Genomic DNA, 20,242 nt, shown 5'->3' on the forward strand with positions numbered 1-20,242 from the left:
ATCTCTGCAGCGCATTAAAATCAGCAGAGGCAAGATGAATGAGTCCCTAATAGCTTTCATTTGTTACAATTATCATAATTAAACATATGTCAGGGGCAGACAATGGAAAGGGGGAAGATTTCTGTGTTAACACCTCAGGCGGCGGAGGGATGCAGCCACCTGAAAGGGATCTTTTCCTGTTATGTTATAATTAGTCCGAATAGACTTGGAGCGTATTTACAGTAATTAAAGACCCTCTGATTCAGTAATTCAGACTTTCTATCATCTGTTTGCAGCAACACAGCGGACCTCATTTTTCTGTCCTCGTGTCCCTGCTGCCTGTTTGAGGAGCACCTGCTGAGCTCCATCAAAAATGTTTAAGGGCCCTTTAAACGTTTTTGAAGCACTCTTGTGTTTTTGTAAATTATACCATAGAAACTCACTCCTTCCTTGTTTTAGAGAAATTATTCAGATACTCAGAAGAGCAGTGAGAGGGATTTCCCCGTCTCGTCTCCCTTCATTTTAATTCTATCATTTCCTCATCCACTCACTTGTAACTAGAGCGAGTCTTGTACAGGTCAAAGCCCCGGGGCAGGAGGCCTCCTAATTTAAGCACTACGCCATTCTTTCTAGTTAGTTTTAGGTGCATTATATGTTCATGTTTGTGGCAGTAATGCTATGGAAAGGCTTTCTTCATCAGGGTCAGTAAAGCCTGTTAGAGATGAATACTGGGTGATCCTGGAGGAAAACTAAGAAGCTGTTAAAGACTTGAGACCAAATCCTGAGGGGCCCAGAATGACTTCATTCTTCCACTAAGTCCCATCAATTCGCCACTGTCTTTGCAATTCTTTTCTAGTCAATGTTTAGTTACAACCTTTAATCCCTACACAAAAAAAACATGAAAAAGATTTTCTCATTGTAATAAAGGATTCATTTGTGTTAAGCTGTGTGTTAAAGAATGCTTGTTCAGTTAAGAACAAGAAATTGTTTTATTAGGACTTAACAATGATTCCTTAAACCCCAGATTCCTTAAAGAACTGTGAAATTCCCCTTTAATTTAAGCTATGTAATCAGAAGCTGTGAACTAACTTCAGCAACCTCAGCCAGCCATGGTTATGACTGTTGTATTTTTTCACAGGGTTCCCCATTGATTGGACATGAAAACAAGCCAACATGAAGCAGTTGATGGATTATTTTTTTAAATTTTTTTTTAAACATACCTCAAAGGTTGTGCCGCCCTGGGTGGTGAGCCATGTCACCCATATAAAAAAGAAGTAGGGAAAACTTTGTACATGCAAAGCATTGTCCGGAATTAGAAACAGGGAGAATGGTGAAAGAATTTGGTCTTGAAACAGGAAATAAAAAACTAATGACGCTGAGTTTTCTGTTCTGCCTGTAGAAACTAAACCAGAGATCATGACTTAACTTGACCCTTGTCCTCCTACATGGACACATATGGAATATCTCCAGCAAACACACTTTAAACCCCCTTATTTTTCTTTTTTCCACGCACACGCTATGAGACAAACTATTTAACTCAAAAATAAATTACAAGCTCTAACATAACACGCCCCCCTGAAATTGTATTGATAGCTTTGTTTAGATAAATACAACCATCGAGGTTTTCTCACAGAGTCTCTTCAAACAAGAGATTAAAAACGGTGGACTGCCTGACCCTGAGTTTAGCCTCACGTTTGAGATAACAGTTCATTTAACCTTGACAGCCGCATGTGAGACAAAATAAACTGCAGATGTTTGCGCAAACGCGCCCATGTGCGGTTCTTTTTTGTGGGGGATCATCAAGTGCGCAAATTTGGATTTTCACGAGATTTCTGAATGTAGATAATAATTATTTTGGATCCCTTACGAGGTTTTCTTTCTTTCTTTCTTAATTTCTTTCTTTTTTACATCGGATCTGAACAGATTAAAAAAAAAATATCAAGAAGAAATAGAAACCTCACTCTCTCTGTTTCAAACACTGACGCACATTTTTTAAAAAGTTTTCAATCATCCGATTTTAATCTCTCTTTTTTATCTCATCGAATGTGTTCTGCAGAGCTTGTTTTGATGCTCGGTAATCTAATCTTTTGGCAGAGTTTTCTCGGTTTCACCATCTTGAGCGCAGAAGTTACAGGTGGATTAAGTGCAGCAAGACATGATGAGCTCACCTGAGCGCATAAGAAAAAATGCCGCAAATGTGCACTCGTGCAGAGAAACAGATGCGGTTAAAGTGAGAAGATTTTTTTTTTTCAGTGCTGAGCAGGATATGATAACTTCATGAAGTGAAAAGGATTTCTGAGTGATGCAGATAACAAATTCACCCAGGTTTTACAGATTTGCGGAAGAAATGCGGGGTATTGATTTGAAATAAATATGATTATTTTCATCTCCTCCGACTGTTTCGGAAACTCTCCGATTCTGTGAGACTGTTTCACCTTAAACAGCCGAGAGATTACTGAGACCTAATGAGTGCAATAAGCAGTGTCACAGATCTGTGAGGGTTATATCAGAGTGACTGCGCTGTGATCTGATCCGACAGTCTGAGTCAGAGGATTTTTCTTTCAAACGATTATCTTTGTCTTGACGCAGACTCCAGGCGTCCTTCTCCTTTAGTGCAAACACGGAATGATACATAATTTGTATTTTGGGTACCTGCTGGATAAACAGAGCTGACAATGAAGAACCGCAGCTCCAGACCAAAAAAAACCCAAAAAAACTGACGTTTGAACGCGCGTTTCGTTTAAGCATAAAATAACCTTGTATGACACATTTTCCTTTGCCCATTACCATGAGGCACTTGTTTGTTTGTTGCAAACTTAAATTCTTGCTCTCCATGTCCCCCACTGCGCTCCTCTTCCCCCCTTTTTTCATGCTGTTGCTAGGGAAGCAGGGCGTATTCGCTGCCTGGCCGCGGATAAAAACAGACGTAATGCGTAAATTAGGGGCTTTCGCCGAGCTTTTTTGCAACAGTCACGATCTTAAACCCTCACTGCACCCAATTTATGACTCAAATCCGGGAATTATCGAGCGCAAAAAGCCACATTTCGGCGCTTTTTCTCCATTACCATATATGGCAGGGCAGAGATATATCGTGCCTGTATTTAATAGGCTGGCCGCTGCCGCTCTGCTCCTCGGCTTCAGTTTTTTAACCCTTGTGGTGCTGAATTATTTTTGGAGCAAGGAAAACCGTCCGCTTAATTGTTTTTCACGCCCTTTCTGCTACAAAAAAAAGTAACGAATTTACTAATTCTGAACCAGCTGTACAGGCGGCGCGCAGTTTGCGCGCAGTAAATGGGAGGATTTGCGCACAGAGGCGCTTTTTTGTGCTCATGTTAAACTCTCTTATAAATCAGTCCACTTGGTGACATTTATAACACAGAAAACAAGCTCCCCGGTGCTGCGCTCTAAGCTGATGGATTTAGATTGTCCCGATGTGGATTAAATAGCAATATTTCAACCAATAACAAGATGGCTTTCAGGTGGCAAACGAACCGAGCGCCGTGGCAACGGATTAGTAAAGTTGCCTCAGGTAAACCGATGGCTGCACTGCGACTCTGCTGCGTGTCAAATTAACGGTGCCCCGCATGGTTTGACTATCAGACTGTGCCTGACCTACATTTGCAAAAAGCTCTCATGTGAAATCAAACTGAGTCCACATTTACAACTGCGGGGAGAGAGCGACAGCATCAGTTACTGTGAAAACAACAGTTTTGGTCACACTTAGACTTTCACAGGTCGACCACCATCTTTGTTAATGCCTTATTCCAGAAACAATCATTTTAAGTAGTAAGGCAGCAGGGGTGTAGGTAGACATAGATCTACTCGATAAGAATGTAAAGCTTGCACGCTTTCTTCCAGAATAGCCCATCACCAACTCTGATGAAAAAGAGGTTCCCCACAGGATGATGCTGCCACTACCATGATGGTATCATCGCGATCTAACCAAATAAAAACATTCAGTAAAACAGTCTGTCTTTGTGCTCAGTGTGCTCCGAAAACACAACAAGCTAGGAAAATATAGAAGGGACCAAAACTTTGGAGAGAAAAAAAAACTTTCTTATGGTCTTAATCAATTACTTTTACGCCTTCTTCAGTACAACTGGATCTCTGTGTCCAACCGTATTTTGCCCACCTTATGAATTCCAGGTTTGGACATGCATATGCAACCTTTCTAAGATGTTCTGAAGTTTTATGGTGTTTTTATGTGCTTTGCAGCAGCACGCTGCTGTGCATAATTATTATTATTTTTTTGTCTTTCTTTTATGTTTCACTGCCAAACAGCTGGACTTAAGTGGATTTATGGGCACTTTGTTGTTTTATATGATTGTCTAGATCTTCCCAAGGTCCAGAAAAGCTCACACTGTTGCCTAAGCTGTTACATTATGTTCACAAGGAGCGAGTTTGCTTTCAAATGTGGTTTTATGTACATTTTGTTAGAAGTCTTTTGCATACAGCTTCTTCCGTCCTCTCATCAAACTGACCAGATCTCCTGTTTCTGCTGAGTAAACGCGTCTGCGCAGCATGACGCTGTATCTGCCATGTTAAACACGGAGGGTGATGTTAATGTCTAGATGAGTGTAAGTCAGAGAAATTATCTTCCAGTTTATTTTAATAAACTGGAGCTGGCACCACACGTAAAAATGTGCTTAAGGACACATAATCCAGCTCTGGACAAAACGAATATGTTACTGTGGATTTATTTATTTATTTTTATTTTTTGTGCACTTTTCTTCAGATCAGGTGATGAATTTTGAATTTCAAATCACGTCGACCGTTGAAGTCCAGCTTTTGGATGAAGAAAAAAAAAAAAAACCCACAACCTTTCTGCAAGGTCTTCACCCATCTCCCCTCCTCCCGTCCTGACGTCACTGCACGAAAAGAGCTGCTTGCAGCGGCACCGCTGTGAATATCTCTACGCTCACTGCCAGGACCGAGGAGTGTGCAGAGAGAGGAGGAGAGAAGGTGAAGAGAAGTCGATTTTTTTTGGATCCAACTGGAAAACTACCGGGCTCGCACGGCGCGGCACGCACCGAACGGAGGGCATTTCAACGTTTTCGCCGCGCGCCCCCCCCTCTCCTCCCCTCGCCTCCTCACTGCGATCGGATCGGACCGGAGCCGAGAATGGAGCTCCCTGCCGCCGGCGAGCACGTCTTCGCGGTGGAGGGCATCGAAAAAAAGCGCATTCGGAAGGTAACAGCGGGGGAAAGCGACGCGTGCACGGCGTCGAAATGTTGCATCTGCTTGAATGCGAGCCTAATCCAATTTTTTTCCCTCCTCACACCACCATCTCAGGGCAAGATCGAGTACCTGGTCAAGTGGCGCGGCTGGTCTCCAAAGTAAGTCTGAAACACGCCCGACAAATTGCACCAGCGCAGTCATTAAACAAACAAAAAATAATAAATAAATAAAAACATCATTAACGAATGCAAGTGTTGCACCTAGTTATGAAGGGCGTTGCGCGCACGAATACGCGGGTGTTTATGTGAGTGTGTGTTTCAGTGGGTCCGCGGATGCCTTCACTAATTTATGCGAGGGAAAGGGATGGGGGGCGGGGGGTAGGCACAGCCATGTAATCCCGTTTTAATTATTTCTGCTCTGCCAGCGAATTTACGAGACATAGTGGTGCTAAAATGGCCGACTCGATGTTGGAGCTGAAGGAGCGTTTGGATAACACATACACACTCACACACATTCAATTATGGTTGATTTTTTCCCCCCCCCTTTTGCCTCTGCGGTTGGACATCTTCATTGTTTTTATAATTCACACTGGAAATAAGACACACACAAAACCAAAACCTATCAGTTGATTTAGCGGATCATTTGTATCCAAGGAGTTTTTCTGTTTTCGCTCTGTCCCTGCTTCACCTGTCCAAACACTGTTGAAAATACAAGGAATGTGTCCGCGGGAGACATGTGCGTGACAGTTTGAAAAAGGAAGTTTGCACGTGACAGCCCAGCAGCTCCCTGACAGCTGTTGGCTCCTCTCCTCTCTGCAGGTACAACACATGGGAGCCGGAGGAAAACATCCTGGACCCGCGCCTCCTCGTCGCGTTTCAACACAGGTGAGCGACTCTGTGCACAGTGGTGGACTCCGGACCAGGCCGCGCAGCCTCAACTTCAACCATGACCATATAAGGGCATGGGAGGAGGGGCGATGTAATATCTCAACCTCTCCCCACTCCCTCCGCCTCCCCCCCACTCCCTGCTCTCTTGCCCAGGAGAGGAAGGTGGGGTGGCGGAGGGGTCTAAATACGCTGGATGTGATGGTGTGAATTCATAAATCACGCGATTTGAAGGAAGGACTGGATCTGAGGGAATAAGCATGGATATTTGATATCAGAGGACCTAAATCAGAAGTTAATTAACGCCCAACCAATGCCAGTGGGTCCTGATGGGACGTTTTTATAGAGAAAATGAAGTAAGAGAGTTTGCTTGCCCACTGAAAAATCCTGCTAGGGAGGATTCCCATGTGGATCAAACTACAATTAGATGCCTTTGTTTTTGCATCCCAGGTGGTAACTTAGGAGGTGATCTGCACTGGAGGGCCTAATTGAAGGACTGGAGCCTGGTTGTTTATTGTGGTTTTAACAGGAGGAGGAGGAGATGGCGGTGGCGCCAACGCATGAGAGGAGAGCAGGGGCTGACTAAACAGTCTCATCTTTAAAAGAGATTCAGGGGAGCGGTCAAGCAAAGGGTTGGGACACACATTTATTTATTTAAATGTGTATTGTTAATTATTTATTTCTATGTCACTTATTTGTGTTTTGTATGTCTGTCTGTCATTCATTCCCAGCTGCTGTCTTCTCTAAATATGACAGAAACCTGATAAAGATCATTGTGTTGCAAATTAGCAACTAATACCTTAAAGCAAATAAGCCCATGCTGCTTTGTTGGGACACAAAACTACAGACAAAACTAAAATCAAGCCACAACTTAATTAAGTGTGGCATCCATCTAGCTAATCTTTTTATAAATTTTTCGGTTCTGCTTTTTCTTCTTTCAGTAATAATGCTCCAGCCTGACCTGTCATTGACCTTTGTCACAAATTTCTCCTTTTTCTTTCTTCCATCATACAGTAGCAGTTGGGATTGTCTGTCACTCACTTCCCTGTCTTCCCTAAATGTATTATATGTCTGTCTATCTTTGTGCAAAGTCATATGGGTATAAATAATTGCCTTCCCTAAATATGACATCATAAAAAAATTGCTGATGCTGCACAGCAACCAGACCTACTGTACTATGCCAAAGCCAGCAAGACGCCAGACATAAAAAAAAAAAGATCCTCTTCCATCTGGACACCCATTTCAAAACTTTCTGGCACTGACCTGGAAGTGGGATTACCTTGAACCGCCCCTGCCTCCCACCCCCTTCACAACTACCTTTCAGAAGATAGCATATCTTTTCTCCAGATATTTGCAGACGGAGGTCACAGCCTCAACACAGGCCTTAAAAAACAAACAGAATCTCTCGAATGTTACTTTCAGAGGCCAGAACGTCAATTAATTCAAATGCCAGTGTCACTTAATCCTGCACAATTGTATCTCGATCAGACCCATGAGGCCTCTGACATATGCTCCCTCTGTAGGCCAGCAGCCTGCTCAGGGGGCAGAGTGAAGACATGATGGCTGGGGAAAGGAATTCGCCTTTCTGAAAAGGCTAATTGACACATAGCGCTTCTCAACGCTTCTAGTGTACGGCTCTCATATTCCCCCGCAGTCCGCTTGCCTCCCCTGCCTGAGTGTATAGCTGTGTGCTGGGATGGCTATGGAGAGCTGCCTCTGCACTCTCTGTTTCTGCATGTGTGTGTGTGTGTGTGTGTGTGTGTGGCGGATTCCTCTCTGCTCTCATCGGATGGGGGGAAGGGGACCCGAGTCTGTAATTGCTAAACCTTGTGTGAATAGGGGTCACCCTGTTAGACGGCGTTTTCCAAATTGCACGCATTACAGCGGTGGGGACTGTTTATTGTGACAATCTTCTGGCAGCTCTGATCGTTTGAACATCTGCAGCACGAGGCCGACAATGAGGGTGGGTGTTGGAGCGCGCCTGGGGGAAGCATATTTACAGCTGGCCTTCGCCCACCTCTGCTTGTTTATGAGACGATGCTGAGTCAAGGCTTATATCAGGGGGCGATTTCTCACACATGGCGCTGTCCTTGATCTGACCAGTTCTGTTATAATAACACGCGTCCCAGTCCCTTCTCATTAGAAATGGTTTTGAAAGGTTTTCCATAGACTTTCTGTGCTCCTTCACTGCCAAGTTTACAGTACAATCCAAAACTATTTGTATTCCTTAAATGATTTCATATTTTGTCACGCTGAAACTGCAGACCTTCATGTTTTATTTGGATTTTTCATATAAGAAATATGTGGAGTATTTCTCCTCCGTCTTTGGATATCTATATCTTTTCTTGTGCGTTCCTGTGGTAAATATATCTCAACTCTTTCAGATTTAGAATTTCAGTTGGATTTCAGGCTGGACTTTGATTGGACCATTTTAACAGAGATGCGCTTTTATTTTTTGTAGCCTCTAACAGCTTTTTTCCGAGTATCGCCGTGGTTTTTGCCCTATCTGTCTTCTCATTAACTCAATTTTCTTTGTCCTTGCTAAAGAACAGATGTACACACACCATGTTGCTGCCACCCTCATGTTTCGCAGTGGGAATGGCGCATTCAGGCTGTTTTGATTTGGTCCATCTTAAAAAAAGGGAATAAAATACATTAAATTTGTGGTTGCAGCATAAAATGTGGAAGATTTCAATGTCTGACTGTCAGAGGAGGAAGGGTTGACGTTTCAAAGACGTCCCCTAATTGAATTTCTTGAGGATAATGAGAATATGGAATGGGCTGATTACCATGGAGAGCTATGCAAATAGGGATCAAAATGCTTCACAGCATTTGGACATTCATTACTGCTCTGAATCACGGCTCCACTTTTGACCTTGAATAATAGGTGGAGGAAAACGAGCGAAAACCTGTCGTTTCCAATAAGGAATAATTAGATTTTGAAGGTGTCTGGTAATGCTCATATAATGATCTTTTCTTTTCTTTTCTCAGAGAGAGGCAGGAGCAGATGATGGGATACCGAAAGCGGGGGCCGAAACCAAAACATCTTCTGCTTCAGGTATTTTCTTGATGATTCATCACCACACTGTGGAAATAGCCTGACTACTTAAAACACATCAGTGAGTTTCACTTTGTAAGCGGTTCGAGAGAATGGGAGCACAGTCAGGTGCGCCACACCTGCTGTCAGTGTGCTTTTCTTTAAGTGCAAAAGAGAGTGTGGGAGGGAGCCCTCCACAGTGGATTTATCTTGACACTCAAACTGAAACTATGAACCTTGCCTGAGGTTCAAAACATGCTGCTCGAGTGTACTCATTTTATCTGTGGGCTTATTAATTTTCATGCAAAGCAACCATGCAAAACCTGGTTTTTACCTTTCAAAGCGACTATAAATCTTCCTTTTTGCACCAACTGGTCTTTCTTTTATGTCATGTTTTGGGACAAAGAAATCATAATCCTTTGACTCTCTTCGCTGAAGCATTTACAGCAGCGCTTTTAGAGCCAAGTGTGATTATATATTTCGAGTCTGTCCCAATTGCTGTGCAGCATTGCTCCCGAAGAGGCGTGCCATGTGGCCGGCAATCGGGGCAGAGCGTGACATGTCTGGTGGCACTTGTGTGACCTGGAGGTCGCAGTTCGGAGCGTCTTGATCGTTCCGCTGCAGTGCCCCTCTGACGGCTGCGGGGTCAGTCAGGGGTAGAGGGCGAAAGGGGCGTAGGCTTTAAAATGAGTCCTGATTGGTTGTTTTACTCTTTCACCTTATTTCATGAGGATAATCAAGCAGCTCCACCTGTAAAACAGACTTTATTGGATTCAAACCATGAAAATGTTGCATCACCTTCTGTTGCATATGGAGGGTGTCCGGTTATTTAATTGTAAAGCATCTAGTGCACAACAAAAGAAGATTATCTGGGATCATTTAAGAGATTAGTTTATTAAAGTCATTAACATGCATAATAAGTAAACCGTAAATTAAGTCAATCGATGCAAAGTGCATAATCATTTCAGCAATTCACTATTTTAATATGTTAAGGCAGAAATCTGTGTAGCAGGTGGTTCTGCTTTTGATGTTGGTCCATTTGCCTAATGGCAGCAGATCAAAAGGTTCAGGTTCTCTGCAGGGCATACCTTCTATTTCTTTTTGGGATCAACAGATTAGGTCAAATGGAGGAATTTAAAGATAATATATGAAAATACAAATAACAAAAAATTGGATAAAACTATACTTTGCAGGCCCCTCTTCATTTTGCCATTCTGGGATTGTTCAACAAATTACATCAAATGAATGATTTAAAAGGTAAAACCTAAACATATAAAGTGTATAAAACAGATGTGACGGATTGCATAGACTCCAAGTGACCTTTTAGATCCCCTCACTATTTGCAGGACCCACTTTTTAATTGTGAGATTATTCAACAGATTAGAGCAAAAAATGGAAAAATAAAAATATATGATATTGGAAATCACCCTTTCAGCTCCCCTCATCATCCTTTGGCAGGGTTATTTTTTCCCATATTACAGACTAGAGAAGTTGAGGAGGCTATTGTTACTATTTTCTTTAAATTTTGGTGCCTGTAGTTCACATTTTTCCAGAGGTTTTATCAAATAAGGGTGTCAGAATGTGGGTAGAATGATTAACAAACCTCTCCTGTCTTCCACTAAGGTACCATCATTTGCCCGGAGGTCAAACATCCCAGCGGGATTTGAGGAAACGGTCCAGGACACAGAGGGAACCTTTAAGTTGGATCCCGTCCAGCGTCCTCAGCCGCAGCATTACCAGCTGAACAGCAAAAAACACCATCAGTACCAACCCAACAGCCAGGAGATCCCTGCTGACTCTCTGAACAACAGCAAAAAGAAGTTCATCTACCAGCTTAACAGCAAGAAGCACCACCATTACGAGCCCGACCCGCACATGTATGATGCACAGGTTTCGAGGCTGAAGGAGGTGGTCAAAGTTCAGGAGCCAGCCAGCAAGCTTGCGAATCCTGGGTGGAACCTACCTTTGGCCCTGCAGCAGAAATGGATCCGGAACAAAGACACTGGGTGCTTGAGCAAAGTCAAAGAGTTGGCGGTGGAGGTCAGGAAACCGGTTAAAGATGCGCAGAGTGAGAATGCACTAAAGCCCAACCCTAAGGAGGCTACTCTGCCTAGCGCCGTGAGCAGCAAAATGAAGATAATCAAGAACAAAAACAATAACGGACGCATTGTTATTGTCATGAGCAAATACATGGACGGCAACAAGGTTCATGGAGCAAAGGATAAACACAGGGAATCATCAAGAGACGAGAAAACACAAAACTCCAAAACACAAGAGAACAATCCGCCGCCCGGGGCCAAAATGACTGAACACCCGGAGAACGGGATTCCCAAAGAGATCTGTAAGGGCAGCTCCGTGTCTGTTGCGGAGCATCCCTTGAAGTGTTCCCCCAAAGACAGGCATTTTTCCAAACCATCTCCGAGCACAGCCGAGGAATACAACACCGAAGTGGCCCGCGGCCAGGCGGATTTACCGGACGACTTGCCCCTGCAGCTGACAGCCAGCTCCCCCCCGACATCTTGGACCGCCGACACGGCCATCCCGACGCCTACTGCCGTTGACCAAATCCGGATCCCCTCGTTCCCCTGCGACCGGAAAAGGAAGCTGTCGGATCCGGTGGAGGACAGGAACCTTGGTAAAATCTTCCTGGCGTCCAGGAGCTTGAGTGTGCCGACGGCTGCGGTGACGCCACCTCAGGACAAACCCATGGACCTCCACTGCAGCGTGGCACGTCGCAGCAGTATGTGTACAACGTACGACGCGAATGGAAGCCAGGAGGAGCCGATGGACCTCAGCTGTCCCAAAAACAGGAGGCAGGTGGAGGCAGAAGTCCAGCCGCCGGTGGAGGCGGAGCCTGTCGTTGAAGACACACCTCCTCCGAAGGAGAACACGCAGAAATCCTGTGAAAAATCTCCAGAGGAACCTGCGAACAAAATCTCCCCTTTTATGGGGAACATCATCATCACTGACATCACGACAAACAGCCTCACAGTCACCTTTAAGGAATACGTTTCTTTCTAAAATAAAAAATAAAAAAAATAAAAATATGGGACTCCCAGCTTCTGATTGGCTGATCCTGTGAATATGTGCATATGTAGAAAAAATTAAGAAAAACACAAGAATTTTGTACATATTGAAATTTATAATTTATAAGTCAAATTCAGTATGTTTCCTATGACATTTTATACTGTAACGCCAATGTGATGTTGTAGCCAAGAAAGTGCCCTCGACTATTTGAGTGAATGCATCACTCTGATGGGGGATTCTCCACCAAAAACAAACAAAAAAAATCTTTGTCATATTGAGCTTAAGGAGGGAACTATCGCTGTTTTTCATACTTGTACCAAACTTATAACCTGAGATATATGAAGGTTTATACATGTTTCGTATTACTAATATCTGTTCATGTCGGTCGAAGAGAAGATTTGTGAATGGACTGCGGTTGCAGATCGAATTTAAAGCACTTAATGCATTTTCATATGTTTTGCTTGTGTCACTGCCGTTGGAGAAACAGTCACAGATTATTTTGTTGCTGTAATAGACAGACCCCTTATTGTAGATTGGCATATTATTTTTGTGTTTTGTTTGTGGGCTGTTTAAAAAGAAAAAAGTTACTCGCCGTGACATGCAAATTCAAAAAGCGGGTGTGTCAGGATACAGTGTAAACACGAGCTGCTGGGCACAGGCATGTGTCTGCTCCTTTGAAGCAATCTGACTGCAGACTGAAATGAATCAGATCTACAAGCCAAACTTATCTACCTTAATTTTAGGAGATGCTTGAGGTGTTAAAGAGATTGCTTATATTCTTTTCAAGTGAGGTACTTTAAAGTTAGTGTCGGTAATTGTTGGTTAAAGAAATGATTTTATTGAAAGTTTGTGGAAAGGAGAATAAGTCCTGTCAGTGGTGGGAGGCTAATGGTTTGCCTTTAGTTTATATTATCAACTTAACCCTTCAAATGTTTATATCTGTAAGATGCAATGATGTTTTTAGCAGATATAAATTGCCACTTGTTAAAATTGCTGTTAAATTTGTGATGTTTTCTCAGCTTGGCGACATGAATATTGCTAAACAATATCAATCTGCCTCAGTTGTGTTAGATGCAAATTGCAAAATTCACCAAGAAAGCAAATATAAGAGGGTTAATTAAGTTGAGCCCCCAAATTAAATTAAGCTAAGGTCCTCAGACATTGGGCTGGCTCCGAGTCAAAAACACATATCTGTCCTAATACCCAAATTATTTAAGATTTATTATTCAACAAGACCCATCACAGACCAAATATGACTTGCAAATTGTGGATATTTTCCTCCGACTGTCCCTCTGGAGTCTTGCTTTATTTGCATGGCACACTTTTGAAATTTCTTCTCTATGGTAGTGTGAACAACCATTTTGAGTTTAATTTGCTTTAAGTTGCTACAGTATGCAAAAATGGGAGACACGTCTGCCTAACTTATCCTTCTACTAATCTTATGTATTATTAACTCTTTTTTTTTTAATAAACTCACTGCTATGTGATCTCTTCCCACTACCAGAAATGGAGATGTTACTGATTTTAGGTCCTCAGAACCTCCTTTTAAAAAAGCAGAATTATTCCTTTTAATATATTTAATCTGCTCCCAAATCCCAGAGCTCCTAAAAAATAGTGTCATTTATATGTATATATACATATATATATATATATACATATAAATGACTCCTGTTACTTGAGTTTTGCTAAATCAAAGTTTTGCTTTCTACTTCTTGAAATGCAAGAGCTCATCTCATTGTTTTATCTGTCAAAGCTCACTGTAATATTCTGAAAGCTACCAAGGTTGTTAATTATACAGACTAAATGGGACTTTTCAGTGATGTCCTGGGCGTCCAAGCCGTTTTGATTATTCATGCTGCTGATGGTTACAAAGCTGTTGGATGTAAGCTACAGCAACGTTTGAGTCCTAATGGCCTTTCCCGCACATTTAATGCAAATCCAGTCAGAATGCTAAAACAAAAGGCTGTGTTGATGAAAATGAAGAGTGCTTATTTATTGATGTTAAAGTTTTAGTTAAAAAGAAAAAAAAAAGCAGAATCTGCATTCTGTGCTTTGTTTTCACCAAACAGTTTCATCTCGAGGAATTTTCCAGAGTTCCTTTTTGTTTTTCCTTTGCTTCGTCTTTGCACTCTGTTTAAAGTGGAAATGATTGTTATAAAGTATGCTGTATTGGCTGACCATGTATGCCCGGCTCCCTGGATGGTATGTCTCACAATAAAAACGGAGATTTGACCTGTGGCATGTTGTCGCACTGGTATTTCTAATCTTTATTTTTTCTTCATTCTGCAGACTTTGGTATTTTCCCGATTTCCAAAAAGAAACAAATTTTGGAAGCAAAAACAAAACAAAAACTGAGAACTAAAAGAAAAAATAACTTGTGTTTATGAGGCTGAGCTTGTAAAAACAGATTGAGTTGCATAATCACAAACTATTCTGCACAAAGGGCTTTCTGTGTTGCATAACTGCACCGGTCACTCGTGTTATTAAAACCTCAGCTGTGCATTATTTCCCTACTTCGACTTGAACCCGAGCAGGAATGTAAACATCCAACACGATCGGAAAGTGGAAGAGGCCAGAAGAAGCGATTGTGTAATTTTAAATCTTATCATGGAGGAACAAACCTTTATGGAAGGTGAATAATCAGTCAATGGGGGTGTGCTTTGCAGGAAATGGTGCTGGGATGACTTCTAATTATAATGTAGCCGATTCTTCCTGGAACAGTGGGTAAGTTGTTGTAAAAGACTGTGTTTAGGTGGCCTTTGTCACAGTGACACAGCAGTTTGTTTGCTTTTTTTACTCCACAATATCGTCAGATATCCTCACTCTGCAGGATCACAAAGCTGAATGAACTGTAAACTCTGACCTCTTCGTGCCTCAGCCAAATGTTGCAGGGCCTCCTCAATAAAAGGTCGCTGAAGGCCTGGAGCCAAGAGTCTGCTCTCAGGGCACAGACGGAAATAGTTTTTCTGTTGTTGCGCTGAACTGAGATCTCAGGCTGAAAGATTAACTGTTGAATGCATTTGCTCAGACAGAAAGGTCCTGGAATGTTTGCAAGGTGTCTTTTAGGAGGCGCCAATCAAAGAATGTTGACTTAGACAACTCAGACAGCTTAAAAAGGCAGACAAAACGGACAAAACGCATGCAAAAGACTTTCAAAATAGCATCAATTATGGACATATAGAGGACGAGCTGGCGCCTCATTTTCTCAGAAAACTGTAAATCAGTCTAAATGTTGAGCATTTTCAAAGGTCGGGTGAGTTTTAAAGTGGTAAGATTATTTTAGACAAACCTCTGGGATTGAACCGATCAGGTCGTCCTGAGGTATCAGCGAACTATGCAGCTTCTCTGTGCCCAACTAGAACTTGAATTCACACAAGCATGGTTTGCAGCAAATTCTGCAAATGTGGTAAAGTTGCATTCACTTTTTCATAATTTAAAGCAAGCGTTGCGTCCACAAGAAGTTGTTCAAGAATTATTAACTTGTTGCTAATTAGGCTACAGTTTAGATACAGACATTAAAAAGTTAGTGCATTTCATCTCTATGAACTTTCCCCTGAGCTGGGAAGGTTAGACTGAAGCACTCAAAACCTTGTCAGTGTCAGGTGAAAAAATGTTCCCAGAATCTGAATCTATTTTAAGAAGTAAGATGATCTTAATTTATCTGACTTGAGCATTGTATCCCAGCTGCTACAATAACGATAGGGGCTATCTTTTTTAAGTTTTCTTTCTAATTACAATTTTTATTCAAAGTCTTTTTCACCTTTATTTGTTTTTGTTTTTTTACAGGCTATGCTTGTCTTCAGCTACATCCATCAGTTCTGACCTGCTAATGTTTGGTCTCAAATTGGACCCCACAGCATGATGCTGCCATCACAAATTTTATACATATATGTACTGTTGGTCTGTCGTTCCTCTTAATGTTCTTCAACACTTTATCATTTAAAAAGAAACTGGACTGCACTTGTACATAAGCAGAAATAAAATTTTAAACCAGCAAGAAGTCAGACAAACAAAGAAAAGTTTTGTTTCCTGCTTTTTTTTGTTTTTTGGGGTGTTTTGTCAAAACATTCTTATTCAGTGTGAATTTATGCGTTTTGGCCACTTTAGGACTTCCATATTTGGTCATGAGTAAACAGCATTTTCACAATGTTCTTAACTTTCATAACCTTTTTATTTATTTTTTATTTTCTTCACACATTCAAAGAGAATCTTCGCGAACTTTGTTGTTTAAGTATCTCAACATGTGACTGAAATTTGATCGGAAATTTCACTTGAGACCGATGATATGTCCTGGCGCATTTGAATTTATGCAACTTCCCCATAGTAAACGGAGTAAATAAACCTACAGAAAAAAAAAAACCTTCGGGTTTTGTTCTGCAGGAAGTGGACTAAAACAATTAGGTGTATCAAATGCGTCAAGCAAGGCACATTGAAGTCGCAGATTAAAACGGTCACGCACGATTTGACTCTTAAAAGCCAAGTTCCAGAGGCATTTTCGGAGAGAGGTGTGTAACTGGTTGGATGGGAGCCCTTATGGCTTTGAACCATGTGTGCGTCAGCCCGCCATGCATCAGCGGCTGTATAGGAAACTGAAACATCTCTGAGCCGACCAACGTATTTATAGACGAAGTGTGATGTTTCACATTCCCCTTTTATCATAGTACCAAGCTGCAGCGGCGGCGGCGGCGGCTGCTGTCTGCATAAAGTTGCTTTTATTTTGAGGCTTACGTGTGACCCGCTGCAGGCCTGTGATGGCCTCAAGATTGCAGAAATGCATTTGGTTATTATGTGGAAAATGAAAATGAAGCTTCTCTTGAATAATGCCTCTGTTACATTGGTTGACGAGTTAATTTAAGCTTTAACTTATGAGTCATGTGGATGCATTGTCATCAAGGTGCATGTCGGAATATGTCAAACCTACAGCATGATAAATGACAAGCGCGGTGCATTCTCCACATGACGCTAAGCTTCGCCCTGAAAATCATGCAAAGCTGCAGGGTCACGCGGCTTCGAGTTTCTGCCGTGTGGTTTTGTGTCTGAGGCACCTTTCAGCACAAAATGTCGCTCGGAGAGTAAGTGGGACAGCGAGCGGTGAGCAGCGTGTTGCCCAGAAACCAGAGAGCCAATAATGTTCTCACAGAGCCTGCTCTGTGCATTCATGTGCGCCCGTCGCCATTGCGGCTCCCGCTCTCGTCCAAATATGGAGAACCGCGGCAGCGGCAGAAGCGGCGAGCCGTGTGCGCGCCGCGCACCAGCACCAGCCTCCGCAGCAAAACCGTGTAGGCTTCAGCCATTCCAGCACCGACAGGAAATGTCGGTCTGCGCGCTGAGAGTATCAAAATGGTGGTTCATATTTCGACGGAGGCTGCCTCAGCGCATCTTTTGTCCACGCCGTGTCTCGCCGCCGCTGCCGGGGAGAGTTTCATCAGACGCGATAAAGCAGCGAACATGTCAGTTTCGCGTTAACGATCGGGGGATAAAACCAGAGACATGCGGCCGCCTGCAGCTTTAAACGGTGCAGACAGACTGTCTTCTGGCTCAGACAGGGTCCCAATTTAACTATTTGATTCTGAATATGTTTTAGAAAGCTAGAAACTGATTGAAAACCTCCTATTAGGGGAAATCTGCTGCAAGGTACATCTTCATTCGACAACACCAAGAGCAAAGAACAAGATCAACTTCGCACAGATCGAATTTTTTTTGTCCCTTCATTTCTTTAGCTACATTTCTTTAACTGTTAAATATAAGTTCCACTAACGTGATGCCACCCCGTCAGTTTTATCCCTCTGAGTTCAGCTTTTTCAAAGCCCCAAAAGGGCTTTTTTAAAAAAATGATCAAATTATACAATAATAAATTCAAATTATTGTTGAGACAGTCACAACAATCTTCTGAAAACTTATAGTCACTAATTATTTAACTGAGCGACATAAAATCTATTTATTCACTTAATCGACTCACACAGGCCTGCCTGTACGGGCTGCCCAGCCTACATTTTAATCTCGTTACAAACAAAAAACCTCAAGAAGAGGAGTATGCCACAGTACAATATATTCCAATTACTGCCCAAAATGCTGTCTTGACTTTGGATCGTTCTTATCAGAATAAAGCTCCTTGGCTTTCCCTTTAGCTCACCAGAAACAGGGTAGGTCAACTCAAATAAGACTGTTTTCATAGCAACATTTAAAATGTTTCAGACCCGTGAATTTAGCTTAATTTATTTTTTACTCGTAATTAAAAAGCGCTGGTCGATGTAATGATTTTGGGAAGTAAAGAGTTGTGCGCAACTTTTCAAGGTTTGGCACAAATCTTGGAATAAAAGGACTTTCTTCTTCCCACAGGCAGAAATTGTTGTTGTAGTCGCTCAGTTTAACTGTAAATCTGGAATGCGGAAAATTGGGACACAGAAAGAAGCTTAATTAAACTACAAAAAGAAAAACAGTCTGTAATGAACCTGGATAAAGTAGTAAGAAATTAAGCAAAAAAAAGAACCCCCCCCCCCAAAAAAAAAAACCTGCGCTCTGTGAAGAAGTCAAGAAAAAACAAATACAAATCGTGGTATCCTATAACAGTTCCTACATTTAAATTAACCATGGTATATAATAATAATAATAATAATAATAATAATAATAATAATAATAATAATAATAATAATAATATCTTTTATAAATAAATATATTTAATAAAAAATAATAATTATAATCATTTAAAATCTACATCTGTTATGTCCATATTTTCAGAAAATAAGAAAAGCAAATGAATATTTAAGTTAAAATAAATAAATAGATAAATAAGTAACAAAGAAAAATATCATTATTGTTTTAAAAAAAAATACCCTGCGCATTTCTGCATTATTTTCCCAACCATTATGAAAAACTGTGCATATGTGGAGCTTTACAGAAACCCAGAGATGATTGCAAGGGTTAAACGTGAAATGTATCAGACTTTAAAAAAAATCCCTTAATGAGCTCAGTGTCACTCGCTAAGACTAAACTGTAGTACCCACTAGCCATCTTTTCTTTTATACTCTCTTTATTATTTCTTTTACTTTTTTTTTGTTTGGTTTCCCAAAATGTAAAATTTTATGCAACTTCGGGATTTTTCTCCCGTCATTCAGCTTCACACGTTCAACTTTAGACCTAGAGATAAGAAACAGTTTCAGAGTTTTTTTTTTTTTTTTTTTTTTTTTTTTTGCTGAAATGCTAAACGATTTTTTTCTCCTCATGAAATAAGGTTCATGTAGTTTATCTTCAGGCAATTGTCCCATATATTTGTCTCATTAGATTATGATTAAACTGAAAAATAAAAAATAAAATAAATCAGTTGACATTTTATTTTTTACATACTACATTGAGTAGCCTTAAAGCAAAAATGAAATAATAAATAAATAAATAAATAAAACAATTGTTGGAATCTGACTTGAAAATTTCTATAGCGGGAAAAATCAGTAACAAAATCCAACAATCTGTCATCAGAACTCTTTTTGTGCGATCGTGTCTTTTTAAACATCTTCGTGAGTTTTTTTTTTTTTTTTTAAAGAGACACGGCGCAAAATCCCAATTAATCTCTAAAGCGCAGACGTCCATTTACGCATAGAATCTCAGTGGCCTTGTTAGATGTTGCAAGAGAAACTGCCAGAAGGGTTAATGAATAACCTCAGTCTCACAATTTATAAAACAATATGTCTTAACTAATCATTTGTGAAACCGTGAGGCCAGTCAACTTTGATTTTGTTTTGGTTTTTTTGGTTTTTTTCAGGACCGTTTGTTGAATGTGGATATATTATTTATGATTGTATGCTGTTTATTTGTTTTCGTATTTTATTTCCATGTATGTCTTTCAGATTTTTAATTGTGGATTGTGTGTGTGTGTGTGTTTGTGTATTTAATTAAACACATTCTCTTCTCCATAGTTTCCACAACAGAAGATGAAGAAATGATTTGCTCTCCGCTGTGGGTCTGGTCCCCCCCTGCCCTCCCTCCTGACCCCCCCATAGGGAGATCGAGGGTCAGCGGACCCCTCTCCGGGACTCTCCTCGGCTTGGCTCCCCGCACTGTGCCAGACATTCCTGTACAGCAGCCAGAGCGCCGGGGCTCCTCCCCTCCGCTCAGAGACCCGGAGCACGTAGCAACAACTGAG

At 41.4% G+C, this 20,242-nt stretch overlaps 1 protein-coding gene and 1 long non-coding RNA gene across 3 annotated transcripts; both read left to right on the forward strand.

The window, feature by feature from the left end:
* Positions 1 to 4,839: 4,839 nt before the first annotated feature.
* Positions 4,840 to 14,343, forward strand: cbx4 (chromobox homolog 4 (Pc class homolog, Drosophila)). Of its 2 annotated transcripts, XM_032587074.1 has the most exons (6): positions 4,840 to 5,169; positions 5,272 to 5,315; positions 5,976 to 6,041; positions 9,033 to 9,099; positions 10,702 to 11,331; positions 11,383 to 14,343. In XM_032587074.1, exons 1-6 carry the CDS (start codon positions 5,101 to 5,103, stop codon positions 12,097 to 12,099), a joined length of 1,593 nt encoding a protein of 530 aa, XP_032442965.1. In that variant the 5' UTR covers positions 4,840 to 5,100; the 3' UTR covers positions 12,100 to 14,343. The 2 variants fall into 2 exon arrangements, with proteins under 2 accessions (XP_032442965.1, XP_032442964.1); XM_032587073.1 differs by having other exon boundaries at positions 4,841 to 5,169; positions 10,702 to 14,343.
* LOC116735299 (uncharacterized) lies at positions 6,048 to 7,284 on the forward strand. The gene is made up of 2 exons (XR_004342365.1): positions 6,048 to 6,397; positions 6,492 to 7,284. It is a non-coding gene; the product is annotated as an uncharacterized LOC116735299 (long non-coding RNA).
* Positions 14,344 to 20,242: the final 5,899 nt, after the last annotated feature.

The sequence above is a fragment of the Xiphophorus hellerii genome, chromosome 16 (assembly GCF_003331165.1).
Source record: "Xiphophorus hellerii strain 12219 chromosome 16, Xiphophorus_hellerii-4.1, whole genome shotgun sequence".
NCBI classification, from domain to species: Eukaryota; Metazoa; Chordata; class Actinopteri; order Cyprinodontiformes; family Poeciliidae; genus Xiphophorus; species Xiphophorus hellerii.